This window comes from Mytilus trossulus, chromosome 5, assembly GCF_036588685.1.
Source record: "Mytilus trossulus isolate FHL-02 chromosome 5, PNRI_Mtr1.1.1.hap1, whole genome shotgun sequence".
Lineage (NCBI taxonomy): Eukaryota > Metazoa > Mollusca > Bivalvia > Mytilida > Mytilidae > Mytilus > Mytilus trossulus.
The window spans coordinates 30135121-30147190 of NC_086377.1; the positions used below are offsets into that span (position 1 = coordinate 30135121).

General features: G+C 33.0%; 1 protein-coding gene across 1 annotated transcript in view; it reads left to right on the forward strand.

Annotated features, from left to right (window-relative positions):
- The first annotated feature begins 977 nt into the window (after window positions 1-977).
- LOC134718750 (uncharacterized) overlaps window positions 978-12070 on the forward strand; it is a 35949-nt gene continuing 24856 nt past the window's right edge. The window contains exons 1-7 of the mRNA XM_063581435.1: window positions 978-1061; window positions 3464-3979; window positions 4826-4951; window positions 5384-5520; window positions 5979-6120; window positions 6900-7028; window positions 11044-11158. Of these exons, the coding sequence (XP_063437505.1) occupies window positions 3485-3979; window positions 4826-4951; window positions 5384-5520; window positions 5979-6120; window positions 6900-7028; window positions 11044-11158 (1144 nt within the window). The 5' untranslated portion in view covers window positions 978-1061; window positions 3464-3484. The remainder of the gene's footprint in view (window positions 1062-3463; window positions 3980-4825; window positions 4952-5383; window positions 5521-5978; window positions 6121-6899; window positions 7029-11043; window positions 11159-12070) is intronic.

The following is a 12070-nucleotide window of genomic DNA, read 5'->3' on the forward strand; positions in this document are numbered from 1 at the left end:
AACTTGGATTTATATATTTATAGAACACCATTGATATCTGTATAGCGGAAAGTTAAGTTAAAGGATAATGATAGCAGCTTTTCATTCGACTTCCTATGAAGTTCCTGTAGCAAATCAGACTCATGTAATAAAGGTCAAATCCCGACGTCCCAAAATTCGAAATAAAGAATTCCCGGAAAGGGTCAATCCCGAAATCCCGAGCTTAGAAACACCCGATCCAGAAGTCCGGATAATTTTTTTATCCCCCTCTTAAGACAAAACGCTTTTATCTACGTTGACCTTTTTTTTTTATAGCCTAGGAACTTAGCAGAGCCAAAAGTCATATGCATATTTTAATGCTATTGCATGATTATAAAGTCTTAGATTATATTTACTCTTCACAGACCTTTGAAATTTGTTAGTATCAATAAGTCAATCCCGCCTTCTCTACAATGGGTAGTTTCACAATTACTTTATAAACTCTATCTTTAGAATACAAATACACTACCTGGTCGCCTTTATCTATATAGAACATCTTCTTTCCAATCATATGCAAAATAAATTATGAAAATAATATACTAAATGATCAAAAAGAAGATGTGAAATCAATGCATCTTTTTAATTAATTTCCCCCCAAAAGACACTTCTAGAAAATGATCATTCATCATCTGTGTGAGGCAACTTTGGTAAAACAGAATGTGGTGAGAAGGTAGAAAGTGGGGCGAGTTGGTGATAAAGTGGGGCGAGTTTGGTGATAAAGTGGGGCGATTTTGCCGGTTTAGGGCGAATTCAGGTATTTGGGCGAGATCATACTATATTATTCACTTTTTGGTATACTATTCCTAGAAGGAAAGCAATTTTTGCACATGAGCTGTTATTTTCTTTGTTTAAGAATTCAACTCTTTCAATTGAATTCTGTTTTGCTGAGTTTTGTAACTGTAAATTAATTACAGTTAAAAATTACGTAGACGGAACCGCTCTCATTATTTTAGGTGCAACAAAGAATAACCATTATCTCCCCTCAAATTGCCGCCAAAGTCAAGATTTGTGACAAGTCAAAACTGTAAACAAGAATGGTTTTGGTTTGTATTTCTGTTGATGTGATGCTTATCTTTTAAAATCGAAACTTTTTTCCATCTCGTTTTTGTTTTTATGTAAATTTAATAAGTTGTAGGTGGTCCCCGTTTCAGTACCAAAATGAAATGAGCGTCCGTGGCAACCAAATTGTCCACTTTTTGAAAAACCTTTTTAAAGTCATATTTAAAGGTGAAACAGGGTGTTTCAAGAAAAGTGTTCGATAGGTATAGCCTTACATCCTAGCTCACTGCTTGACAGTTGAGCCGGGCAGAATACACAACAACATGGCTTTGTCTGGTCAAAATAATTATGAATATGAAGTGTGGCAAGGCTATTTAATTTTGTTCTGGGACGCCTTTCTACAACATCACAACACTGAAGCTAGTCCAAATAATTATGACGTCTTGAAAGGCTATTATATTTTTTTTCTTTGACGCCTTACATCAACGTCATAACGCCAAACTCATATATTCAGCTGGACTTTGATAGGGAATTTACTGCTTTATAAAAACGTTTAGCTGATTTCTCCTTAAGATGCTTCATTTAAGGTGTATAAAATATATTTTTGAACCAAACTCGGTACATTTTGACCAACCTGAATTTCCGGATAATGTAAAACAATGGTTCCGGAAATTCGGGTTTTACCGAGTTTGGTGTAAAAATTATTTTATAATCTCCTTAAAAGAAATCCGACAAACGTTTTAAAAAATGCAGTCGACATGTTCCCGCCTCGGATGGAATTGTTACTTATATTATTATTTCTGTAGGGATTAATTGGAAATATTTTCGTAAAACAAACACATAAAAGGTAAGAATTTTTATATATGCATTTTTCTTTAGACATCTTTGAAAATTTGATGGCTAAATTGGGTCTCAAAGTTGAGAGCAAAATATGCTCTCAAAGTCCAACCGAAAATGGCGGCTTCAGCATTATGACGTCGAAGTAAGGCGTCAAAGAAAAAAAATATAATAGCCTTTCAAGACGTCATAATTATTTGGACTACACTGAAGCTATTTTTTTGCGTCTGGAGTTTGAGAGCAGATTTTTGGGGGAACTTTGACACCTAATTTTGGCACGAAATTTTCATTCCGGGTTAGAAATTTTTACGTTACGTTTCAAAGTCCTACCTTTTTTGTGCTTATTGATGAAAAATATTTCTTGAAATATCCAAAAGAAAAGAGAATGTTAGTTGTTTCTTACCTTGTCAATTCGTAACTACGCTTATTTGTAACTGTGACGTTTCCTACCTAGTGTCTCTAGTCTTTAGTCTTTAGAAGTGTCAACTTGACACTATAATCTCTCTGTAATTTGAATCACACTGGTAAATTTACGTCACTTTTGTATAAAACTCATTGGTACATTTGTATTTATGATGTGGCACTGCAGAAAAAAATTAATATATAACTAAATAAATAATTAAATAATTAATTACCAAAAAAATTAAATTAAAATTGAATAAATTATTAACCCTTATAAAACCTTAACTATCTATATTGTGAACCTTCCAGTATCTTTAATAAAGACCCCGAACAAATGTTGAATATCTTCTATGTGATGTTTGTAATTATCATTTTCTGTTGTTGCTAACAATACTTCAGATTCAAGTGTTAGTTTTGCTGTTATGAAGTAGAGTGCTGAGGGGAGTTTTTCTCTAGCCTCCTCATAATTTTCACAATCCAGTAGGTAATGATAGTCCGTCTGTCCGTCCTGTCTGTCCTTCTGTCCGTCCGTCCGTAACACTTTAGTGTCCGCTCTATATCTTGAGAACCGTTATGATTTCAAAGTTTATACTTGACATCCATTTTAACCAACACCAGAGGGTGTGTCATGATGTAGGTACAACTTCCTAGGTCAAAGGTCAAGGTCAAAAACTTTGGTTTCAGTTGACAACCCTGTGTCCTTTGGTGAAGATTGTGTCCGCTCCATATCTAGATAACCTTTATGATTTTATACTTAATACTTAACACGATTATTAACCAACACCAGAGGGTGTGTCATGATGTTTGTACAACTTTTTAGGTTAAAGGTCAAGGTCAAAAACTTTGGTTTCAGTTGACAACCCTGTGTCCTGTTGTGAAGATTGTGTCCGCTCTATATCTTGAGAACCGTTATGATTTTAAATATTATACTTGACATCCATTTTAACCACCACCTATACTTGACATCCATTTTAACCAACACCAGAGGGTGTGTCATGATGTATGTACCACTTCCTATGTCAAAGGTCTGTCTGTCTGTTGGTCTGTCCATCACAAACAAATTTGATCCACACTATATTTTGAGAGGACAGCTGTTATTATTTCATACTTTATACCTGACAAACATTTTCAACTTAACATATATGGACCATATATTTGACACAAAACAATAAATTTTATACAAAATGAAATAATTATTTTATTTTAGTTATAGACATAAGTTTACTTCATGGGTTCCAGTGGAAGTAAGACTAAACCTGGACCAAATTCAAGTAACAATGCTGGCCCTGAGTCAACCAATAAAGAAAACAAATCTGAAGGTTCCATAAGTTTACCACCTCTAAATCCACCACAGAGTACTGAGGATAAAAAGATGACCACTCCATCCAGTAGTGTTACAAAACTGCCTGAAGTTTCAAGCTCAACAAGTCAAAATCAGAATGAACAAAGTAAAAACAAGGGAAGTAACTCATCAGATTCTAAAGAGGAAACAAAGGGAGATAAGTCTCAACCAAAGGGAGATAACTCTCAAACAGAAGATGATTTTATTGAATCAGAGGACCAAAGGAAGTTTGATGAAGCACTGGGTTGTGCATGTGTTCTTGTTAAACCAGAAAGTTTAATGAAAAAAGTGACAAAAAATATAACAAAACTACAAATGTTCAGAGCTTTACCAATGAATTATAATTTTTACGATTTTTTATCCAAGTTGTCAAATTTACAGGTAAGAATTCAATTGATTACAAAAGGGGCACTTATTTATTATTGAAATTTCCTGTAAGAACTGCTCCTATTGTCTGTGTCTTAAAACATGTATACTGTTAATGGAATAAACAGATCTAAGCACATCAAAGATTTACCTGTAGGCTGTTACACCTGTCCAATTTATCAAAATTACAGGAAACACTACATTGTAATATATGTTACAATATGACAGAAGTCAAAGACACAGAAGCATACAGTTATCAGAAAATGTTCATTTTTACAACACAGAAATAATTGAAAAACTGGAACCCCACTGCAACTTTTTGCCTGTCCCAAGTCAGGAGCCTCTGGCCTTTGTTAGTCTTGTGTGATTTTTAATTTTAGTTTCTTGTGTATAATTCGGAGTTTAGAATGACGTCCATTATCACTGTACTAGTATAAATAGTTTTTAAGGGCCAGCTGAAGGACACCTACAGGTGCAGGAATTCTGGCTACATTGGAGACCCATTGGTGACCTTCAGCTGTTGTCTGCTCTGTGGTCGAGTTGTTGTCGCTTTGACACATTCACCATTTCCTGTTTCAATTTTAGTTATCAGAAAATGTTCATTTTTACAACACAGAAACAATTGAAAAGCTGGAAAATCTTCATACAAAACAGCTCATACAGTTATAAGAATATGTACATTTTACTACACCAATTTACACAGCAACAATTGAATGACATGAAAATCTGTTAATGTAAGAGAATCAGAAATGATTTTAAATTACTTTCCATATGACATGTATGATTGCATTCATTGCACGTATACAAAATGTTTGTAATTCAACGTAATTATTTTATGCAGAAAGATTATATTTATTGCAGGAAATTGACATATCTAATAATAACATAGGACCACATTCATTCAGGAGTATTTGTTTAGCAATGTGTAACAATGTGACAGTGTCCAGTCTAAATATAGCAGATAATATGGCCGACACTGACAGTGCTGTAAGTATATATAGTAAAGGGATTTAATATAGGGGAGTCAGGGGCAGCAGTGCATGTGTTGATGCCTAATGGTTTGATAAAGGGAGGATTAGAGGTCAAAACCTTTGTTAGGATAGTTGGAAATAGGAAAGATATTTATATTGAAACAACATTCCTAAAACATACATTCGACATAAAAAAACATTTTTATGATTGTGATCACATCAGTCTCTGGTTAACCTTTAAAATATTTAAAAAAAAAAACCACAAACAATATTTTTAGCATTAGATCCACAGCAAATATTTAATGAACATCAGATTATTATAAACAAAATGGAAGTCAAGTTAAAAACCATAAATTTTATTATATATGTAATACTTTCTTTCATGATTATTGATCTGTTGCCTTTAAAAATAATGAAAGTTTTAACATAAATGTTTTCTGTTTTTCAGGAATGTTTGGGTAAAATGATAACACAGAATAAGACATTGGTATACCTGAATGTGTCCAGCAATTCCCTTGGTAAAGATTACTTCTCCAGATGTGTGGGACCTGCTCTTAAAGTAAATACAACACTCAAGACTCTTAGGTAAATGTAAGGACACTCCCCGTCTGCATTTATACAAATATCCACTGAGAACAAAGAAAAAAAACCCCAGACTCACACCAAAATTTTTAAGGTAAATCTACATCATGAACAAAAAACACCTGTTAATGAAAATACATGTATTATTTGGGGCCCTTTAGTCTGTTGTAGTTTAATTATGTATATTATACATGTATACTCTTAACCAACTTATTTTTCGGAGATACTTATTTTCACTTTTTCTTGTCCATTTTGCGGCTATTTAATTTTGCTGTTTCCTATTTTACTTGACATATTTTTATAAGAAGAAATCCAGGTTTTACATTTTATTGATGATTTATTTCTGTGTTATTTTTCTACTCTCAAAAGTTGTGAAAATAAATTAGTTTTTAGTTTTATATACATGTACTATTTTTAAATTATTGTGCTTTGTTTATCATGCATCTGTATCTTTTAATCAGAGCACAGAATTTAGGATCATCAGACATGAAGGTGTTTATGGAAGGTTTGATGGATAATACAGCATTAACAGATATTGATCTTAGTAACAATGCCTTGTCTGATAGGATGATTTTAGGCAAGGGATTTGGTGAGAAATTAAAGGTAAAATTTAGGCATTATACATTATTTTGAAAATTATCAAAACTTATGGTCATCTTGGATTGTAAAAAACAGTACCGGTACAAAATCAGTCCTGCTAGTTCTTTGTATAAGAAAAAAGAAATTAAATGCCACATTCAGGATGCAGTCTTGTAATTGACTGCTCCATAGGCTTACATGCAAAACAGCTGATCTTTGGAAATAAAAAATGCCACATAGGAAAAAAAAATCATGTTCATATCATGTATGTACTAATGTGAAATTGTGATTAAATCCAAAATAAAAGGGGGTCTTGCCACGAAGAATAAAAAGTTACGCAATCCTGAAGTCAAAACATTTTTTTTCTACTTTCTGTTTGCTATTTTTACTTGGCCGCACCACTTCCAGTAAACATGAGATCCTTCCACTTTCCTGGATTCATATCCCCAAAAGATTTTTTTTAAAGTCTATATATATATGTTTCAATTCAGCCTAAACCTATAATCAAACAGAAAAAATTGAGTTCAGAAATAAATTCAGAAAAAAATGAACTATTTTGTTTCCCTCCATGTTTTGACATGCATTGGAAATTGAAGTTGTAATACAAGACTGATACCTTCAGACTGTTTTAACAAAGACAAAACATTTGTATAGTTCAGATCAATTTTTCGATTAAGCCATTTCAGGGAAGATAACTCAACAGTAAGATTTGTATTTTTTGTTACATTTGCAAGAAATAATAACTCATGTTTAAAAAAAATGAATTATAAAACTAAATAACAATGAACTTGGTTTTTTTTCAGAATCCTAGCTGTATTCTCAAGAGTATCGCCTTGGCTAACTGTGAGATAAATACAGCAGGGATTGATGCCTTTATACAAGGCTATGAATATAACACAACTTTAGAGGAGCTTAATCTCAATGGTAATCAGGTAAATAACATTGTAGAGGAGCTTAATCTCAATGGTAATCAGGTAAATAACATGGTAGAGGAGATTAATCTCAATGGTAATCAGGTAAATAACATTATAGAGGAGCTTAATCTCAATGGTAATCAGGTAAATAACATGGTAGAGGAGCTTAATCTCAATGGTAATCAGGTAAATAACATGGTAAAGGAGCTTAATCTCAATGGTAATCAGGTAAATAACATGGTAGAGGAGCTTAATCTCAATGGTAATCAGGTAAATAACATTATAGAGGAGCTTAATCTCAATGGTGATCAGGTAAATAACATTGTAGAGGAGCTTAATCTCAATGGTAATCAGGTAAATAACGTTGTAGAGGAGCTTAACCCCAATAGTAATCAGGTAAATACCATTCTAGAGGAGCTAAATCTCAATGGTAATCAGGTAAATAACATTGTAGAGGAGCTTAACCCCAATAGTAATCAGGTAAATACCATTCTAGAGGAGCTAAATCTCAATGGTAATCAGGTAAATAACATGGTAGAGGAGCTTAATCTCAATGGTAATCAGGTAAATAACATGGTAAGGGAGCTTAATCTCAATGGTAATCAGGTAAATAACATGGTAGAGGAGCTTAATCTCAATGGTAATCAGGTAAATAACATTATAGAGGAGCTTAATCTCAATGGTGATCAGGTAAATAACATTGTAGAGGAGCTTAATCTCAATTGTAATCAGGTAAATAACGTTGTAGAGGAGCTTAACCCCAATAGTAATCAGGTAAATACCATTCTAGAGGAGCTAAATCTCAATGGTAATCAGGTAAATAACATTGTAGAGGAGCTTAACCCCAATAGTAATCAGGTAAATACCATTCTAGAGGAGCTAAATCTCAATGGTAATCAGGTAAATAACATTGTAGAGGAGCTTAATCTCAATGCTAATCAGGTAAATAACATTCTTAATCTCAATGGTAATCAGGTAAAACACATTGTAGAGGAGCTTAATCTAAATGGTAATCAGGTAAAAAACATGGTAGAGGAGCTTAATCTCAATGGTAATCAGGTAAATACCATTCTAGAGGAGCTAAATCTCAATGGTAATCAGGTAAATAACATTGTAGAGGAGCTTAATCTCAATGGTAATCAGGTAAATAACATTGTAAAGGAGCTTAATCTCAATGGTAATCAGGTAAATTACATTGTAGAGGAGCTTAATCTCAATGGTAATCAGGTAAATAACACTGTATAGGAGCTTAATCTCAATTGTAATCAGGTAAATAACATTCTAGAGGAGCTTAATCTCAATGGTAATCAGGTAAATAACATTTTAGAGGAGCTTAATCTCAATGGTAATCAGGTAAATAACATTGTAGTTTCTAGTGTCATTAGTTTGCTGGCATATGGGAATTGTATGAAATAGCTGTACAGACTTGTGAATTAATGTCATTAATCACCTTCAATTAACTAAGGGATCAATACTTTTATGGTTTAGAATTCAGAATGGAAATTGGAAAGTGTCACCAGTCCAAAGAGTATTCTATTCTATTCTACCATATAGTGACCGCCTTCAACAAATTGAAGATTATGTCACAGGAGGAAACTTACAACAAGACATAGATTGGAAAAATGTACAATTTTTAAAAAATAGGAAAAATTAAAAATTTAAAATGTTTTGTATAATAAAGTAAGATGTTGTAATTGAGTTAATATTGATGCTTTGAAATTGAAGATTTGAAAGAGTCGACTGAAGTGCAATTTACAATGTTGTCCGGTAGTTTGTTCCAGTCGGTGATAGTTCTTGGAAAATATGACTCTTTTCTGTACTGTGTTTTGCAGGATGGAATTTGGAAGCTGTTCGAAATTGTATGTCTTGTTTGTCTTTTTTGTGGAATTAATTTATTTTGTTTAGGGATTGCAACCTTTTCGTGTTCAATTTTGTAGAGCATTACCAATCTGGAGTCTTTTCTTCTGTCAGAGAGACTGCGCCATTCAAGATGTTGTAACATGTTACCAACGCTTGAGGTGTTTCTGTATTTGTTGGTAACAAAACGCGCAGCCCTCCTTTGAACTTTTTCAATGCTATCTATGTCTTGTTGTAAGTATGGATCCCAAACAGAGCAAGCATACTCTAGTGATGGTCTTACTAGGGACTTATATGCTTGCTCTTTAATGGATGTTGAACTTATGTTCAGGTTCCTCTTTAGAAAGCCTAGTGTGCTATTAGCTTTCTTGCATATGTTGTTAATATGCACATCCCATTTAAGGTTTGAACTGATGGTGACCCCCAGATATTTTGCTGTTGTTACATGTTCTAAAGAATGATTGTGTAATGTGTAGTTAAATGTGATTGGTTTTTTATTTCTGGTGACTGAGATTACATTACACTTATCTGGGTGGAATGCCATTTTCCAGGTAGTTTCCCACGATGCCAGTTTGTCAAGATCTTTTTGTAGTGTTAATGCATCGGAGTTTGATTTTATTGCCAAATAAACTATTGTGTCGTCTGCAAATAAACGTACTGTAGATGTTAGACCAGATGGAATGTCATTAATATAGAACAAGAAAAGACTTGGTCCAAGAACTGACCCCTGTGGAACCCCTGACTCAACTGCAACATACTCAGATTTTTCCCCCTCTAGAACTACTGCCTGTTTGCGATTGCTAAGAAAATTTTGTATCCAGTAATTTAATTCCCCCTGTATCCCGTAATGATGAAGCTTATTAGTTAAAAAAGAATGTGAAACTTTATCGAATGCTTTAGAAAAATCCATGACCAAAATATCTGTTTGTTTACCATTTTCCATGTTTAGTGAGACATCGTCTATAAATTCTAATAGTTGTGTTTCGCAGGATCGATTTCTGCGAAATCCATGCTGTAGGGGATATAAAATGTTGTGATTATCTGCATGTTTCATGATGTGTTTTACTACGATGTGTTCTAAAAGTTTGCAACAAATACATGTGAGTGATATAGGACGGTAGTTTTCAGGGTTATATTTTTGGCCTTTTTTGTATACAGGAGAGACATGGGCAGTTTTCCAGTCATCTGGAACAACGCCTGTTTTGATTGACTTCTCAAAGATAATAGTGAGTATGGGTGCAATTTCATGTGAAAGTTCTTTTAAAAATCTTGGTTTAATTTCATCTGGTCCTGCTGCTTTGTTTGGATTTAAGTTATGTAAGAGTTTTTGTATACCTTCTGTTTTTATTATTAATTTTGATATGGGTGGAAAAGAAGTATTCTGTGGCATGTTACACTGTTTGACAAATTCTGTATGAGAAATATTAGATGCTGGTGTAAATACAGACTGGAATTGTGCGTTAAGTGCCCCAGCTTTTTGTAGTGGATCAGTTAGAAGTTTGCCATCTTGTTTGATTTCAGTAATACCACTATAATCAGTTTTTTTATGTTTAATGTAGGTCCAAAATTTTTTCATAGTAGAAAACAGCCAAAGGCCACCAATAGGTCTTCAACACAGATAGAAAATCCTGCTCCTTGAGGAGGGGGAGGGGGCTTCAACTGTCTCTTTAACAAAATGTGTACTACTGTAGTTCAGGGAAAATGGAAGTAACACTAAACTCCAAAGCATATAAATGAACTTGAATTTAAAAACATAAAGACTATCAAAGGCCAGATAGAGGCTCCAGACTTTAAACAGGCACATAAATGCAACTAAATATCTAAAACTGAAAAACATAAAAGACAGCATATATTTTTATTACGTTGACTTCTATTGTTTACATTTATTGCTCATACACCATATTAAAGTCCTGTTTAGCTTTGAAAATGTGGTTATTTGATTTTGTGGTTTTGCCATTCACTTAAAATTTACATAAAGCTTATAGAAAATTTGTTATTTGTTGAACATTTGAATTTGCCGTACATCTGTACCAACGAAAAACAAAAATTGATATCCAATCACTAACAATGAATCAACAGTAGTATATTTCATGAATTGTGATCTTACTCATATAAATATAAAAATATAACGATGTTTAAAAAATATCTTAGTTTTCATCATTTCCATTTTTTATAGTTTGACTCATTAAAGAGAGTTGGAAAACTTGTAGTTTTGGCAATGAATTCTTCCACCATGAGAAATCTTAGCTTGGATATTGTAAGAGTAAAAGACACAAATGTATCTGTAGCAGGTTAGTTTAATTTTTTTGTTGGTGAAATACCTTTTTATGCCCCACCTACGACAGAAGAGGGACATTATGTTTTCTATTCTGTGTGTTCGTTCGTCTGTCCGTTCGTTCATCTGTTTAAAGTTAGTAAACATGTTCCCTATGATATTATCTTTCTAATTTTAATGCCAAATTAGAGATTTTATCCCATTTTCACGGTCCACTGAACATAGAAAATGATAATGCAGATGGGGCATCCGTGTACTTGGGACACATTCTTGTTTGGTGGTAAAATACCTTTTAAGTACTTATTTACCCATGTATATAATATCACCCTGTGCAGTTGTTTTAAATATTTGATATCTCTGCTTTGCTACAATAAAACCAAACTTAATCAATTATTTATAAAAGTAAAAAATGTGACAACTGTACAACAGAACTTTGATTTATAACATAAAGGTAACTAGAACACCATGGATTATGAAAATACAATTCTTCATTCCAATAGTGTAAATTTAATGCTACAAAAAAATAATAGCAACTACACTTCTCTTAAAAGCTATAAGATGTTTTATGGTCCCTAGTATTAATGAAAACTATGATACAGCACCAAGTGATGGTAGGGATACAGGTAAGGGTTATTAACAAAACTGCAAAATAAATCCTTGCAAATTTACATTAAGGATGTTCGCTACTCTGTTTAAAAATAACAAGCTATTTAAAAGACTCTTATAAATTGAAAGTATGTAAATAAAGAAACGAAAAAAGCAGAAAAAAATTCGGGGTCCATGTGCTTATTTTCGAGATACAAGCCGTTGAAAATTTGGCGGGAAAGAATTCTCTCTAGAATTTCCTTTCACTTAACAATGACACTTTTTTTCTTTGAAAAACTATGAAAAAATCACAAGGATTTTATAAGATTTTGAAATATGGCTC